The 15,216-nt window shown below is 52.2% G+C and overlaps 6 protein-coding genes across 6 annotated transcripts; 3 read left to right on the top strand and 3 right to left on the bottom strand.

Annotated features, from left to right (window-relative positions):
- Positions 1-143: 143 nt before the first annotated feature.
- BGZ61DRAFT_429513 (uncharacterized protein) lies at positions 144-1,763 on the bottom strand (the record flags this gene model as incomplete). The annotated part of the gene is made up of 3 exons (XM_046243779.1): positions 598-1,763; positions 428-537; positions 144-377 (listed from the first exon to the last, which is right to left on the bottom strand). The coding sequence occupies exons 1-3, from the start codon at positions 1,274-1,276 to the stop codon at positions 144-146; spliced, it is 1,023 nt and encodes a 340-aa protein (XP_046098808.1). The 5' UTR covers positions 1,277-1,763.
- Positions 1,764-2,022: 259 nt separating this feature from the next.
- On the top strand, positions 2,023-5,556 carry BGZ61DRAFT_509371 (putative deacetylase LmbE-like domain-containing protein; the record flags this gene model as incomplete). Its single annotated transcript, XM_046251996.1, has 6 exons — positions 2,023-2,763; positions 2,926-3,096; positions 3,383-3,510; positions 4,118-4,446; positions 4,550-4,652; positions 4,712-5,556. The coding sequence occupies 6 exons, from the start codon at positions 2,023-2,025 to the stop codon at positions 5,250-5,252; spliced, it is 2,013 nt and encodes a 670-aa protein (XP_046098809.1). The 3' UTR covers positions 5,253-5,556.
- Position 5,557: 1 nt separating this feature from the next.
- BGZ61DRAFT_460542 (uncharacterized protein) lies at positions 5,558-8,382 on the bottom strand. Its single transcript, XM_046247035.1, has one exon. The coding sequence runs from the start codon at positions 8,293-8,295 to the stop codon at positions 5,767-5,769; it is 2,529 nt and encodes an 842-aa protein (XP_046098810.1). The 5' UTR covers positions 8,296-8,382; the 3' UTR covers positions 5,558-5,766.
- Positions 8,383-8,522: 140 nt separating this feature from the next.
- Positions 8,523-10,649, bottom strand: BGZ61DRAFT_460543 (uncharacterized protein). Its single transcript, XM_046247036.1, has 7 exons — positions 10,236-10,649; positions 10,091-10,177; positions 9,996-10,039; positions 9,791-9,942; positions 9,113-9,726; positions 9,032-9,055; positions 8,523-8,962 (listed from the first exon to the last, which is right to left on the bottom strand). Exons 1-7 carry the CDS (start codon positions 10,332-10,334, stop codon positions 8,813-8,815), a joined length of 1,170 nt encoding a protein of 389 aa, XP_046098811.1. The 5' UTR covers positions 10,335-10,649; the 3' UTR covers positions 8,523-8,812.
- Positions 10,650-11,495: 846 nt separating this feature from the next.
- On the top strand, positions 11,496-12,798 carry BGZ61DRAFT_460545 (uncharacterized protein). Its single transcript, XM_046247037.1, has 3 exons — positions 11,496-11,906; positions 11,966-12,147; positions 12,205-12,798. Exons 1-3 carry the CDS (start codon positions 11,620-11,622, stop codon positions 12,594-12,596), a joined length of 861 nt encoding a protein of 286 aa, XP_046098812.1. The 5' UTR covers positions 11,496-11,619; the 3' UTR covers positions 12,597-12,798.
- A 167-nt stretch (positions 12,799-12,965) lies between these two features.
- BGZ61DRAFT_460547 (uncharacterized protein) lies at positions 12,966-14,944 on the top strand. Its single transcript, XM_046247038.1, has 3 exons — positions 12,966-14,400; positions 14,452-14,857; positions 14,922-14,944. Exons 1-3 carry the CDS (start codon positions 12,987-12,989, stop codon positions 14,929-14,931), a joined length of 1,830 nt encoding a protein of 609 aa, XP_046098813.1. The 5' UTR covers positions 12,966-12,986; the 3' UTR covers positions 14,932-14,944.
- The last annotated feature ends 272 nt before the right edge of the window (positions 14,945-15,216 follow it).

Raw genomic sequence — 15,216 nt, forward strand, 5'->3', positions numbered from 1 at the left:
GACATGTCACTTGCATTTACATGGAATATAGAGTAGAAGAAGGATATCCCGTACGATAGTTACGCATATAGGACATAATTGGCCTCATAATGGCGCATGATTCATCTCTTACGTCCAGTCTGCATCTCCTGAGACGGTTCATCTCAATCGCTCCTAACCTCAACCAGCATCTTGCCCGTATTCTTCCCGGCGAACAAATCTGCCAGGCCCTGCGGCGCGGCCTCAAGCCCGCCCTTGACAACGGTCTGCGTCCGCTGCAGTGTCCCGTCCTGCAACCACTGCACCAGCTCGGCGCGAGCCGGCGCAGCGTCGTTGAGGTGGTGGAAGATGTTGAGGCCGTGGATGGTGGCGGATTTGGGGGCGATGGGGAAGAGGCTCTAGAGGCGTGTTAGTGATTGCAAGTAAATAGGAGGAGGCATGTACTGACTTTGATACCGCGCGGAGTGCTCGTGTTGTAGCCGCTTGTGTCGCCATTGATGACGATGCGGCCGAATTTCTTGATGTGGGCGATGGCCAACTCGAGTGTTCGTCCGCCAACTACAGTCAGTGTTAGTCCAAGCTGAACACCACCCATTTTTCACACCTGTGTAGACTCACCACTATCGAAGTAAAGATCAATCCCCTCTCCTACAGCCTTCACAAACTGCTCCTCGAATCTCTCATCTTTGTAATCGAGCACCTCATCCACGCCCAACTCCCTCAGCCACTTGCCCTTCTGCTCACCCCCAGCGATGCCGATGACCCGCGCCCCTCGCATCTTGGCCAACTGCGCCGCCACACTGCCCGTGGCGCCGGCAGCGCTGCTCACGACGACCGTTTCGCCCTTCTGAGGCTTCCCGATGCGCAGCATGCCAAAGTAGGCTGTTAGACCGGTGAAGCCCAAGACGCCGAGGGCGTCTGTCAGGGGCAGGGACGCAGGGAGGTATGAGACTTTCTCAAAGGTGTCTGGTGAGAGGACGGCGGTGCTGACCCAGCCGGACCAGGAGGTGATGAGATCTCCAGGCTTCACGTCCGGGTTGCGTGAGGCGAGGACGCGGCAGAGAACAGGGCCCGGCATGGGCTCTCCCTGCGTGGTTTCCAGAATGCCGTTGTCGGCGTTGAGCCATTTGCGCATGACGGGGTCGAGGGATAAGTAGAGCGTCTCGACAAGGATCTGGCCATCTTTGAGGTCTTCTTCTGAGGGGGATGGGACCGTACGGGAAGTGAAGGTTTCGGACGGGATAATAGCGCCGTTGGGACGGGTCTTGATGACAATTTGGAGGGTGGACGGTGCCATTGTGAGAGATGATGTGCTTCTTTTAGGTGAGGGTGCGATTATTTATAATTATAACCTGATGAGTAGATTGAGGTGATGTTGAAATAGTCGTCCCTTCATTTGAACAATTTTACCAGCCCTCTTATACATCCTCCAGCTGAGATGTGGTTATAGGCTGAGCTTCAGTAACCGCCCTCAACGAAGGTTGCAACCGTAACTAATAACGTTATCCCCAAGATTTTCAACAAGACGAGATAACAAGCCACTACAAAATATGGTCAGCACATCGCCGGTCCGTCACTTGGAAGACATAATTCCTCCGAACTACATCTGGACCAGGTTGTCAGCCCGCATCTGGATAACGGCATCGGCTCGGAGGTTACTAAGCCAGCATGCGTTCGGGATGATCCACACCCGGAGTCGGAGGTTGAGCGGCGGGTATTGGTAATCCGCAGGCATCCCAGGATGGCACGCCAATTGATATGAATATGTCGCGACCGTATCAACCTCATTTTGTGAAGATGAACGAGTACGTCGTCTTGAGAACGCCACATGGTGTAGGGGCGTTGGATATCACGTGCGGAAGCACGTGGTTCGAGGCTGAGAAGGGCGGATGATGGCTGAACATGGCTGAGTCGACGCGCTTTCAGCTGGCTTGGACTAGAACAGATCTCTCAATTGAAGCTCAATGCGACCATGATTCCGACGTTTTAACTTATTTCTACTCCTACATCTCGAACATATACTTTCAACCTCCTTCAGGACCCATGGATTCGGTTAACCAACAAGACTCACCGCTCTCCATCGGCGCCAACATCACAGGCATCCTCACATTCGTGGTGGCCATTGCTGCCGCTATATACGCCCGTATTACATACCTCCGGAACAGCGACGATGAGTACTTCCGAGTCAAGACGTCTCTGTCCTGGTACAAAACTGAGTCGACGTGGCTCGCTGATATCGTAACGGCCATCAATGCCCAGCACGAAAGCTTCCACAATTACCAGCCTGAGTACCAGATGTACACCTTTGTTATGGATGATCTACTCAACCTCGAGCGACGCCTGCTAGACTTGGTGACTGACACCGAGACCAAGGCGGCAGTCGGAGACGAGGGCAGAAGATGGACGCTTGTGCCGCGGAGTTGGCAAGGCGGGAAGACATCAGTGGCAATGGCATGGATGTCGGTCAGAACCAAGGCGCTGGAGCTCGTAAGGCAGCGGGAGAGTCTGACGGCGAGGGTGCAATTCATGCAGATGAGCATGATTTCATCGAGACTCAGAGATCTCGAGTCGAGGACAAAGTGGCGGGAAATGAAGATGGACGAGAGCTCGCGGAAACTCGAGGCGTTGGTGGAGAACCAACGGGACAGGATCCGCCGGTTGGAGGATCTGGTGAGCCAGCTCATGTGCCCAGACCAGTTTAGTCTGTCGCGGGCAGGGACATTGAAGAGCCATAGCATCAAGAGATCAGTGTCGAACGATTTGGTGGAAGAGGATAGTTCGACCGTAGGGGGACAGGCCCAGGAGCCAGATCCAGCAAGGACATTAAATAATTGACCCTTGTGTTTATGCGTAAGCGTATCCCTTCTGCCATGCCCATGCGACGGTGATGGCCAAGCTGAGGACACCCCACAGGAGCTCCAATTCGACGATAGACCAGAGCCATAGGCAGCCCAAGGGCGGGGCTCTCTTCATGACAGCGAGATATCCGAACTTGTTGCTAATGTGGACGAGGTAGGGACCGCAGGTGAGGCTCATGATGAAGAAGACGGCCTGGCGAATGCCATGCTGGTACTTTCGGGGGATCCCGGGGATCAGGGTTGGGTTCGCTTCGTGGGGGTGGAGAGGATAGAAAATAAAGAAGAAGACTAGCACAGTCAAAGCATTAGCATGAAGCCTACAGGACTGCAGAAGGTCGGTAGAAGATAGAACATGACTTACGGATCCACGCCTGGGCAGTCCGGGCCCAGGCGGAAGGCCAGTCGATATCCATGCCATACTGGTGCTGAACCAACACCTCGAAGGTGAAGTGAATCATGGCGAGCGTCGACGTCCAAAGAGCTGCCTCGAGGAAGCGCTCGGCGCCGGGGCTGAGAACGACCTCCCCATTCTTCTCGCGGTCGAGCTGGGCTTGGCGGGCGTCCGCCTGCTCGAAGAGGTTCTTCCCCTGCGCCATGTCGAGGAGCGTCTGTTCGGAGGGACCGGAGCGATCCGGTTGCCTGAGCGGGATGTCCTTGATGGACTTTTCCTTGCGTTGGCGGGCCATTCTGATAGCGAGGTGTGGCGCCGGAAGAAGGATGTTGGGAACGTCGTTGGTGTTCTCGCGACGTGGGCGCTCTGGAGTTTGACAGCTGTCGTAAAGCTACCTATGTCAGAGAGACGGCTTTACTAATTAGTGCAGTTTTCCCTTCAAGACCCCTGAGGCGGGTGTCTCTCATGACATCAGCCCGGTGCAACCCACCCCACCGCCAATCAACTCCAGGGGGTTTACAGAGCCCACCCGCAGGATTTACGCCTTGAAAGTACGCCAACGGTCATCCGTCCAGGGCATAACAAGCGTTAATGGAAGCTAGTCGGGTGTATGGACAGGGGCTTCAAGGGTTGCACACCGCAATCGCAAGGTGGCATTTGCGACAGCCCGCCTCCCACTCCCCTCACCAACCCTCCAGTCTCCCCCACGAGAGCCTCACCTCCAATTGTTGTCTCGTGACACCTCTGTTCAACCTCCAACACCTCCATCTACTCCCCTTTGTCCTTGTTTCGCGGCGATTTGATTTCACCGAGTAAATTGCTTGTTTCTCTCGCCTGCAGCTGCGTGGCCCCTCCACAACCAGTTCGCGGGCGCAACACCTAGCTCTAGCTCCACCCAGCGCGCGCCGTCTTCAACCGACCGACCGATCGAACTTCGCTTCCAGCTCCACGATCTGAGAAGGAATCCCCTTGTCCCCCACTGCAACCGCGACATGGACTTGCACTACCTCATCCTCGCGGTTCTCGCCGTGGTACTCCCGTCCTTCTACATCCTCACCGCGAACGTTGCGTCGTCCCGCCTCCCGACCCTGAAGAACAAGCGCATCTGCCTCCTCATCGCCCACCCCGACGACGAGGCCATGTTCTTCGCGCCGACGATCCTCGCCCTAACCCGACCCGACACCGGAAACCATGTCAAGATCTTGTGTTTGAGCACCGGTATGAACCGACTGGCACTGCTGAGCTGAGGCAGTCGCATGCAGCTTTCAATGGCAAAAAAAGAGACGTTGTGTTTGGCTGATGGTTTCGACTGTGGCTTTAGGGAACGCCGACGGCCTGGGAGAGACGCGCAAGAAGGAACTCGTCAAGAGCGGCTTGACTTTGGGTCTGCACGACGAGGACGATGTGTTTGTGCTCGATAACCCGTATGGTAGCCTTCTGGCGCAAACGAAGAGAACAGCAAACTGACAATTGCCCCCAACAGAACCGACTTCCCCGACTCAATGACGACCGTATGGGATCGCAACAAGATCGCAGGCCTCTTGGGTAGCGCCTTTGCGCCGCTGCTTGCTCGCGAGCGCACCGAAGACGCCGCCCAGCCGACGGCCAATATCGACGTCCTCATCACCTTCGATTCCCACGGTGTCTCGTCGCACCCCAACCACATCTCCCTGTTCTACGGCGCACGAACCTTCATCGCCGGCCTCACCCAGGGCAAGCCCGAGTGGAAGAACCCGGTCGACCTCTATACCCTCAGCACCGTCAACTTCGCCCGCAAGTACGTTTCCTTCCTCGACACATTTGTGACGTTGCTTCGCTCTAGGGGCGTCGTCACTGAAAACGAAGCTCGCCCGGGCGGCCTCGTCTTCTTCAACTCGCTCGTCGGCAGCAACGCCCTGGGCACCGCCTGGCAGGCTATGACGGAGGCGCACAAGAGCCAGATGGTCTGGTTCCGCTACGGCTGGATCACCTTCAGCCGCTACATGGTCATCAACGACCTACGCCTTGAAAAGTTCCCCAAGTGACCCATCCGCATTAGGGCCATGGCGCTACCGCATATTGCCGGGAGCTTGTTGGGTCGCCGGTTCAACTGGCATGACATGTTTGCTGTAAGATACGCTACACGTATGCAATCCCATCTGCTCTCAGGAGAAATCAATAGAGACAAGGAAAAGAAGAGGGGGAAGGACAGATCGCAGCTAAGCTCCGCTTTCTACGTTGTTGGGTGGGTGGTATTTAAGGCACTATCTTTGAGCCATGTTGTATAACACATATTTGCAGATTACATAGCTCTCATCCTCACATCATCAGTCTCGTCGACATTATGACAAAGTCGATTAGTATTTTATTGTCGTTCAAATAGTAATACTCCGCATGAACTTATATTAAGGGCAGTCTTTCCAGTATACTGCCAGCAGTCGGCTAATCCCAGATCTTGACGGTCAGTATTCCTTCTCTTCCCACCCCATTCTTTTCCAAGGTCGCAACTCCAATTCTAATTTCGACTACGCATTCTTTTGAGATGAGATTATGCGTGCGCTAGCTCTTCGGGCCCATGGGGTAAATCACGTAGCCCTCCGGACGTAGGATAGACGGATAAGCCTTAACCATGGCCCGATCGATCTCCTGCCATTCCCCTGCAAGGTCGTCCCAAGGTATCAAAAACGGGCTTTTCCGCTTTTCTGGAGATCGTTCTCCTAATCCCCATTGCTTTTGCAATCGCTCCGAGTTGAATCTGTCGTGCTCGACCTGTGCTAAGATTTCGACTTGGTCGCGGGTGAATTCAATGATGGGCTCACGAGTCCCTTGCTTCTCCGAGAGGTAGCACGATATGTTGCGCAGCTTTTGGGATATGGACATGGCGTGAGCCCGGGATGACTCCTTCAACTCCTCATCTAGCTGGGCCCAGTGGACGAGGTCGCTCAGGTCCATTTCAGGTGTCGCAGTCTTCGCTTCAAAGTATGTCTCGTGTAGTTTGACCGCAATCTTCTCGACAACCTCGGGAGGAAGTGGGATACCGCTCATATGTAGAGTGAATTCGGCATAGTCCACGTGCATATCCAACTGAGCTGGAGGGGGGAGGGCAGCCCGCTCGAAACTGCGGTGCCCGTCGACCCTGCTCATCGCCATGATGGTTTTCAGAGACCTGATGCCCTGCCTGTAAGTAGGCACCAGCAGTAAGCTGTTCAGAACGCTTTCATTAATGCGAATTTTGTCCCCAGTCTTGAGGTTTGGCTCTCTTTCTTCGAGCAATGCACGGAGGATGACGGCACGCCGGACGGGGTATAATCTATCCCCTTCGTCATAATCGAAACGGTTTGGCCCGAGGACGTTAACGAAGCCATGCAAACAACCGAGGAAATCTTGTAGTCGAGTGTCCCCTTCAGCGCGAGATTTCAGCTCACGGTAACTCTTGTAGACGGTGGTTCCGAAGAAGAAAACAGCAGGGCCAATAGGTCTGCTAAACCCATGATCTGAGAAGTTGCCTCCCAGCATTACCGGAAGAAGATAAGGCAACCAACCTAACTGAGATCCAGCAAGACTGCCATCAAAGCCGCTGATATAAACCAGCGGAATGCTTCCTCCAAGGGTGCAGTCCCGCACGGAATGAAAGGCGGCCAAAAGGTCATCCGGAGATGTAAATTGAGAAAGGTCAAACCGCAGCTCCTTGACTTTCTGACCCTTCGCCGCGCTTTGAGCAACTTGAAGTGCAGCAAAGGCCTTTCCAGCGCCCCGCGGGCCGCACAACGCAATGCTAAGGGGTTTCGTCTTGGGCGAAGAGAAGTACAAGTTCAGGAAGTTAAACAGTGTTCGGAACAATTCGATTTCTTGGCGATCAAATAGCACGAGATTGCCGAATGATGTCAACGGAACCCGTATTTCGGGAGACATGACCCCATCTTTCACAATTCGGCGGGCAACCTCGGCAGCATCTCCGACCAAGTGGTCTATGAGGGACCAGTTGCGTTCTGTGCCACTGGCGATTGGATCTGAAGGAATCGACAACGACAACAACTGGTCATCTTCCTCGCTGTCGCCAAGGCCAGTCATAATAGTCGGAGTCTGATAGATGGATGGATTCGGCCCTTCAGGGTCCTTGACCGTGAGGCCTCGGCGGGATAGCCGTCTCGCGGCCCAGAGACCGCATTTAATGCCGTGCTCGATGCTAAGGTCATGCGACTCGATAAGTCCTTTCGAGAAGCCAGCCACAAATGCTTCGTCTGTACCGGGGATGGGTCCAAGGTTTTGTCGACTAAACTGGCCTTCGACACATTGCGAATCGAAAACCAGAAGAGGTGCGGCTGCTTGGCGTCCAGTGTGATATATGACACCGTCTAAGCCGAATCGCACAACCAGGTGAGCGCACGTAACCAGTGTGACAAGCCTGCCAGAGGAACCGAGCTTTTCAACAAAGTCTTCGCATGTCTTCTCCCAGGAGAGTCCGTAGGATAGCTCAATGCCCTCGGCGCGTAGGTCATCGGCACTGAGAATGACAATGACCTTCTCAGGATCCCGGGGATGATTGTCGACGTATGGCCCCCAGCGCAAATCTTCCCACAACTTCCCCTCGCATAGAGGATTTGACATGTGGTAGATTAGGAACTGTGGCCGGGAAGTCTTGAACTGAGCAATCGCGTTCTTAGCATCGGAGTCTGTGAAAGATGACCCTGAGCCTGCGTCATGTAGAACCCATATAGAGATGGTGTCATGCGTGGTTGGCGGTAGTGGCGGCGTTGGAGCTAGCCATTTCGAACTAGCATCGATAAGTTTCGTGCTCTTATGCCTGAAAGCGGTACCATGAGGACTAGTTGTGTCGTAAGCATCTAGCTCAACAATAGATTGCACAGAAGTCTCTGCCGACCCAGCCAAAGCCGGTCTGTAGATGTGCGCGATCTGTCCAGAATGACCGGTATCTTGAAGCAGTTCGCTGATGAGACCAGCCCCTCCATGGAACCGATGCGCGCTAAAGCTCCGGGTGCCTCCGCCTGCGTCGATTGCGCCAGCCACCCTCGGAAGTAGGAAAAGCTGGGCCGGAGCATCGCCGGAAACGACGACGTGTCTTGACATTTGAGGTAATAGGGTCGGGCCTAGGTAATCTTGGTCGACGGCTATTGAGTCGTAGTAATTGAGTCGTAGTAATTGAGTCGTAGTAATGGGCGGCGACCGGGCGGCTAACGGTGAGCTTCGAGGCAGCCGGCAGCCTGATCCCCAAAGTGCACACCGGATATTGCATACAGATATGCTCGTAGGCCGTAGAGAAAGGCAATCCAGGCAACAAGAATGAGGCTTAGCCATTGTCAACGATTCATATCTCAAGTGATACGATTGGTCATTTTTATCTGTACTGGCAATATCATATTCCACGGTGCTCTCTTCATACAAATTTACCGGCGTCCTTCGTCCCAGACGACCTTTTGGACCGCTTGTGCCACCACGCCCAGATGAGCAATACCAACAAGGTCAAAGTGCCAGAGATGGCAAAAAACACCCCTAGCCACTTAGCTGAGACTACCTCCCCTTGTTTTCGACCGCTTTCCCAGTCAAACATAGACATGCTGAAAAAGGCCTGTGTATAATTCATTAGCTAAAGTTTGCGGAAGCTATTGACTGCTGGATGGTGTCTTACCGCGACGAAAGTACCTGGAAGAAAAACGAGGGTCACGACAGCTATCGTTCTCATCGATCTACTATCCCGGAGACCCTTCTCTGCTGCCATTTGGGAGCTCCTCGCAATCTAAGATCGGCATGTTAGCATGAATACCCAGATCTTCAAACTGTGTGATCTCAGTTCAGGCAAACGTACCGATATATTGATTAGATTGTCCATCTATCACAAAATTAGCATTAAATTTTCAAAAGGGACTTCGGGTCTTCTTTTACTTACATTTGTTTGCTGAGCTTGTATCCTTGACAGTGTCGTGTCTAGGTCATGCAATAGAGTCTTTAGGATATCGTCCTGGGCCTGGACAATATCCCGAAAAGTAGCAGAGTATTCCATCACATTGTTCTCCTTGGTATTCCGCTTCTCGATTTTATCGAAGTAACGGACCAAGTTACCTGCTAGTTCGCGCGCAAACGTCCATCTGCGATGGAGCATAACATGGCTTTGCTGCATTTTGAACACCTTGTTTCTCATATCACTGACTGTCTCGATGGTCGGAAATACAAGGTTATCGCCTTGGGTCGGGGATACAAGGCTCTTGTCTTGATTCATGATCTCAGCCTTGATGGAGGTGAGCCTAGTTGTGATCTGTTCCACCTGCCAGCGCAGGAGAACCACGGGTAAGATCATGAAGTCCAAGTATCGGAGATCCGGGTAGTCGTGGGGGAATTTGTCATTGACTAGCAATGATTCCACCTCTTTTCTGGGTATGCCCTGGTTTGAAAACACCAGAGCGACCCAATCTGCATCTCTCTGGTATCCGTTGGTGTATTTATCAGCCACTGAGACGCAAAAGTAGGGGTAGTCGTCGTCAGTTGGTGTTTGCGCAATGAAGCCTACAATGAGAGTTGAGTTTCTATTTATTCAGAGAATTGAGTGGAATTCGGCTTGTATGCTTACTGATATTCTCCGTTGACTCCAGCACCGCCGAGCCGGTTGTCTTGTTCTTGACAAAGAACTTGAACCGGTCGCCAATCCAACCATTGTCTGCGGCAATTTTGATGAGGGGGGCCAACTTGTCAAGGGGGTCTATGTCGGTGCAATGCGCATGGCTTGCTAATGTTAGTTTGACGAGTCTTCAGCTAGCTTTGACGGTTATACTTACAGCAACCTGAAGCGATGCTTATCTGAAAGACTACGCTTGTCTCGCTTGGGGCTTGTGAGATTCGGCTTTAAAAACTTGGAGTAGTATTAACTAACCTGCGGAGGGGATTCGATGAAACTTTTCGCGCCAGCTTCGTCCTGCGCTTTCCATTGCATCGGGGTGGGGATTTTCCATCCGTTCCTCTAGAGCACTGTGAGAAATTCAAGACGTTGAGTAAGTAAGACTGGACGCGACACTTACCTTTATTATCATAGCACTAGTCTCGAAGCTGCTGAATTTGACATCCTCGCCACTCGTCTTCTCAGACTGAGAAGGAGGAGAAAGAGACGATGCTGTCATAGGGTCAGATCAACGTCATGGAGGCTTAGTAAGCCTCGGAAGACGCTGAAACCAGGCAAGGAGGTTGTGTAGGAACCGGAACAGCTGAACTATGGTGTTTGTCACAGCTTCGACTGATGAAGTTGGGTGATGTCGCTGCGCAGCCTCGTCAGGGTGAGGCAACCGGGGGAAATTACCACAATTCGTTATGCAATTAGGCCCTACCACGTGTGATGATAGCGGGAATGTTGCATGAAGCTAACAGCGCCTTAACTAGGCTCGGCTTAGGAACGGCCCGGTTCGCCACAAGGCACGGGATTTGTTAGCCACGAATGAAGGGATATAAGATGGAGGCTGGGAAGTCCACCTCCCCGCCGCCCGGCCCACAGACTGACCTGAACACCCTAGATAGTGTGACCAGGTAAAAAGCTTGATCTCACCAGTCTTCAGCCATTATTTATTCATAATTCAATTAGCCATTTACCAGAGGAGTGAGAATTTCTTCAATACTAGCGATTCGAACTCCCACTTTATTTCCTATAAAAGATGACAAACTCGTCTTCAGTGCGACAAGCAAGGAAATAATCTCCACCCCAGCTTATTAAAAAACATATTTTCATCGACTGCTCCCAGCTATGTTCGTATTCGTAAAAGAAGGACCTGTTCCTAACTCATGGTTATAACTAACATATTTCATCACCCTTTAAATATGGTGCCATGAGCTATGCACGGAACCCAGACTACCACTAGGAACTTTATACACAAAATGTTCGACGCCCTGCCGACTTTCGAAGTTGCCTGCTGCATACAGCAAAAGGTGTTCGTAAATAGCGAATTGATACTACGCACCTAACTATCTAAAATAAAATAAAACCGGGAAAGGGGCACAGGCTGTCTACGTTATCCCGATTTGCACGCTCTGGCAATAATATTGTCCTAACTGCCTAAAATCCCGATGAACATAATCGTAAGATGAAGCCAAGCCTATGCAAGTGCAAGGGCGATAACCGGAAATCGGATCAGGGGGACAGATCCTGCCCCCCACTCCACCAGCCCATACATCCAACAAGCCCACGTAGCTAACAATGCTCTCGGGCTTACCAACACCTGGGAAGCAACATTCATAAAAGTCTCCACAGCATTGTAAGGTTACATCGGAACTCTCCGCAGGACCAGCCCCCGCATCACTGGCTGAACCCCTCACGTAGTTGCTCGTCTCCTTTCCGTTCGACCCGAACCCTCACATCATTCCAGAGTCTCTCCCTCTCAATTCAAGTGATGAATCATCTACGAAATACTGCCCCCAATGGTTCTCACTTGGTTAATTACTGGCTGTACCAGTGGCTTTGGTGAGCTTTTTGTTCGTCAGCTCCGAGCAGCAGGCGACAATGTCATTGCAACTGGCCGTAACGCACACAGTAGGCTGGCTCATCTGAAAGACATTGGGGCAGCCGTTGTGGATTTGGACGTTACTTTGCCTGCCGACATCATTCAATTTAAAATCGACGAGGCTTGGGGAGCGTACCCTGGTGGCATCGATGTCGTTGTTAATAACGCTGGTTATATTCGCAGCGGCGCTGTTGAGGAACTAACGCAAGTCTCCTGTGCCTGTTTCTTGAAGCACCTTGGGTGAACTGACAACTCATGTATAGCCAAGAAGACTTCGAAAGTTCTATGAGGACTAACTTCCATGGGCCCATGAACATTACCCGTGCTATTTTACCCAAGCTCCGTGTGAAGGGTAAGGGGACGCTCCTCTACATTAGCTCCCAGGCTGCATGGCATGGTGACCCCAGCGCTGCCGCCTACTGCTCTAGCAAGTTCGCCCTTGAAGGTTAGTCCCCGCACATGCCTTGTTATCAATATAATCTGATATTAACATATCCATAAGGGGCACTTGAGTGCCTGGCAAAAGAGCTTGCCATTTTTGCTCCAGGCCTTCGGGTCTTGATTGTGGAGCCAGGCTACTTTCGCACCAAGGCTTTCGAAAACATCCTTCATGTCGAGCCTCATGCTCCTGATTATGCACAATTCAATACAGCTGTGCGGCAGGTCGAGGCCGCCACCGTTGGCAACGAGCCAGGCGACTCAGAGAAGGGCGTGGCACGCATGATCGACCTAGTAAAGGGTACGGGCGCTGCAGCAGGTCGGACAGTGCCGCTACGAGTGCCTCTAGGTTCGGATAGCTGGGGTAGAATCAAGGCCAAGTGCGAGGAGACGATCAAGATTTGCAATGAATGGGAAGAGCTAGCAAAAAGCACTGATGTTTCATCTACAGATTAATAGACTGCCTGCATCAGGAGATAGATAGCTAGCTGGTAAATGCTTACTCAGGCAATTACCGTACATTCACCACCATTGAGCTCATTTTCCTAATATGTCGTTCGTCAAATTTTGGAGACGGACAAAATTGCAAAAGCCATGGAAGAGAAAAATATATTTAAAATGCAACTCTTAGATATTGATGCCTTCAACTTCGACGCACCTAAAGCATGGTCTTGCAAATAAGAATACAGCGTTGACTTGTGGGCGGCGGTATGATTCGGAGGCGAGTAGCCCCGCCACTGCCGGCCGGTAAATCTGAAAAGCTGCCCAACGCGTTTTGTGACGCGCTACGCATCACCGCCTCCACCTTGAACCTTGCATCTTGCACCCAACGAGCCGAAGCTAACAATGCCGCCACGGCCACCAGACTACCAGTACACCTTCGAGAGCTGTGTGGCCGCCTTCGGGCTTATCCATGACATCGCCGAGGCAAAGGGCCATGCTATCAAATGCACGCAAAACAATGTGCGTGGAATGCCTGAACGACTCGACGTCACATGCACCGGCCACGAGACCACCCATATCGGGTTCCCACCAGATAGGGCAGACTGTCCTTTCCAAATGATGTTATTGTACCTGCCAGCCAAAGAGGTCTGGCTCGTGGAGCTAATCCATGATCCCAATCCATATTCCCCAGCTTCAGTTCCTGCGGATCGTTGGCCTCAACAACCGGAGACTCGGGACACTGCCCAACAGTCTTGCGAAACAGAAGCGACTATCCAAGAAGCAAGACCATCACTTGGCGAATTTACCTCAGCTAAAGATGCATTGCGCGCAGATCACCGCCCACGGCCCGCAAAACACAACTTATGGGATCCAGGAGACGAAGAATGGCTCCGAAGCGATGACGCATGGCTTTCAGCAGACGACCCGTGGCTACTCGAAACTGAAAGTCTATCGGAGGGGGATAGATTTCTGCCACCGGACCCACGACGATCACTAGAACTGTCGCTATCACCAGATACACGTCTTTCACGCGCGGCGTACTTATTGCAAGAGCAATATGACGAGTCCCACTTGCTTGATATTGCGCATGACCTATGGAAACTCTACTCGGAGGAACTCGACTACACCAGCTCACTGCCGCACCTACTTGCCCAACTAGACACAGATGGAGTCCTTCACCAGGAGAAGTTTGACGAGACCCAGACTCTTCAATATCAGGTCATTAATATTGATGACGACTTTAAGGTGTGGCAACGACACTCACACCTGATGATGGTCAATGTCACCCGTCATTCGACATGCCCTAATTTCAAAGTGTTGGAACTCAAAGGACGCACCATGGTGGGCACTTACTTTCCCATTGCCTATGCCACATCGCGAGATGGCACCAACGACTTCCTTGCCTGGGTTCTTGGCCAACTGAAGACGTGGTTTTGCGAGTTTGCTGCCAGGAATGAAGTGGACAGCGAAAGCCTCTTCCCACATGTGTTGATAGCAGAGCTCGATGTTTTCGAGAATCTGGACATTAATGATATCTTCCCCGGCACACAGAAGCAACTCTGCGTGAAGGATGTCGCAAGCACCATCATCAAGATATCCCGCAAGCGCTGGAACGGGCGGGACTTGAGTGACAAGCCAGCCTTCACTATCACCCATCTCTTGGACGCAGATAAGCCCCATGATACTATCACGCCGAGGACCGGCAACAGGAACGACTTCCTGAGGGCTATGAGACTCGTGTTTCGCGCGCCAACAGTGCCCGAATTCGAAAGACGTTGGAGTGAAGTAGAGGCATATTGGTGTCACTCGCAAAGAGGTCAGTCTCATGGCCACTACTACCTATTATAGGGCTGACTTCCGAACACAGAGCTGGTCTCCCACATCCGCACAACCTATATTTGCCTTGCGCCACAATGGGTACATGCATATACTCGATTCTATCGCAACTACGGTCATCGCATCAGCTCGCCTCGTGGGTCCCAGCATACTGCTATGCGCGCCTTCATGAAAACCCCACAGTTGAACCTTTTAGAGCTTTACAGCTCACTCCAGTGCCATTGGGACTCCTGGAATTGTAAATTCCGTCAAGAAGTGGTGCAGGAAGGGCACAAAACCCGCACACTGTACCTGACCGAACTCTGGAGCAACACACGGGGTAATGTCTCGCACCAGGGCCTTGACCTGGTCTATAGACAGGTCGTCCAAGCCGGAGAATCGCTGCTTCACCCTGAGCAACGCGCTCTACCTCCATGTACGGGGAGTTTTACCAAGCAGTATGGCCTCCCTTGCAGTCATATGGTTATGCAGAACTTTTCGTGCGTGGCTGAGAACGGACAGCGAAGTGTGATTGAAACTGGTGCTTTCGACCTTGCCTGGTGGGATAACACTTGGATGGTTCGCGACGATATGGTAAGATTTCCATCTCTTCCTTTCATATCACATGTACTGAGACAAGTCGTCGTAAAGCTTGATCGACGAAACCGAGATCCCCGAATCATCGCGGTCAGGGAGTCCCCGCAGAACGCATCTATACCGGTACCTATACCAATACATAGCCTAAACTAAGAAGTGTTCGACTAATAAGGACAACTTGAATAAAATCACCAAAGACAAGAATGCCGTGATACATGTC

This window comes from Ilyonectria robusta (genome assembly GCF_021365365.1).
Source record: "Ilyonectria robusta strain PMI_751 chromosome Unknown BGZ61scaffold_24, whole genome shotgun sequence".
Classification (NCBI taxonomy): domain Eukaryota; kingdom Fungi; phylum Ascomycota; class Sordariomycetes; order Hypocreales; family Nectriaceae; genus Ilyonectria; species Ilyonectria robusta.

What these genes read in the sequence shown, in the direction of transcription:
- BGZ61DRAFT_460543 (XM_046247036.1), bottom strand. Translation starts at nt 10,334, where the DNA reads ATGACAGCATCGTCTCTTTCTCCTCCTTCTCAGTCTGAGAAGACGAGT. An exon ending in TACAAGCTCAGCAAACAAAT is followed by an intron (nt 9,056 to 9,112) that starts GTAAGTAAAAGA and finishes ATTTTGTGATAG; the next exon opens with ATGGACAATCTAATCAATAT. An exon ending in ACAATCTAATCAATATATCG is followed by an intron (nt 8,963 to 9,031) that starts GTACGTTTGCCT and finishes TGCCGATCTTAG; the next exon opens with ATTGCGAGGAGCTCCCAAAT.
- BGZ61DRAFT_460542 (XM_046247035.1), bottom strand. Translation starts at nt 8,295, where the DNA reads ATGTCAAGACACGTCGTCGTTTCCGGCGATGCTCCGGCCCAGCTTTTC.
- BGZ61DRAFT_460545 (XM_046247037.1), top strand. Translation starts at nt 11,620, where the DNA reads ATGGTTCTCACTTGGTTAATTACTGGCTGTACCAGTGGCTTTGGTGAG. An exon ending in GGCGCTGTTGAGGAACTAAC is followed by an intron (nt 11,907 to 11,965) that starts GCAAGTCTCCTG and finishes ACTCATGTATAG; the next exon opens with CCAAGAAGACTTCGAAAGTT. An exon ending in TAGCAAGTTCGCCCTTGAAG is followed by an intron (nt 12,148 to 12,204) that starts GTTAGTCCCCGC and finishes CATATCCATAAG; the next exon opens with GGGCACTTGAGTGCCTGGCA.
- BGZ61DRAFT_460547 (XM_046247038.1), top strand. Translation starts at nt 12,987, where the DNA reads ATGCCGCCACGGCCACCAGACTACCAGTACACCTTCGAGAGCTGTGTG. An exon ending in TTGGTGTCACTCGCAAAGAG is followed by an intron (nt 14,401 to 14,451) that starts GTCAGTCTCATG and finishes TTCCGAACACAG; the next exon opens with AGCTGGTCTCCCACATCCGC.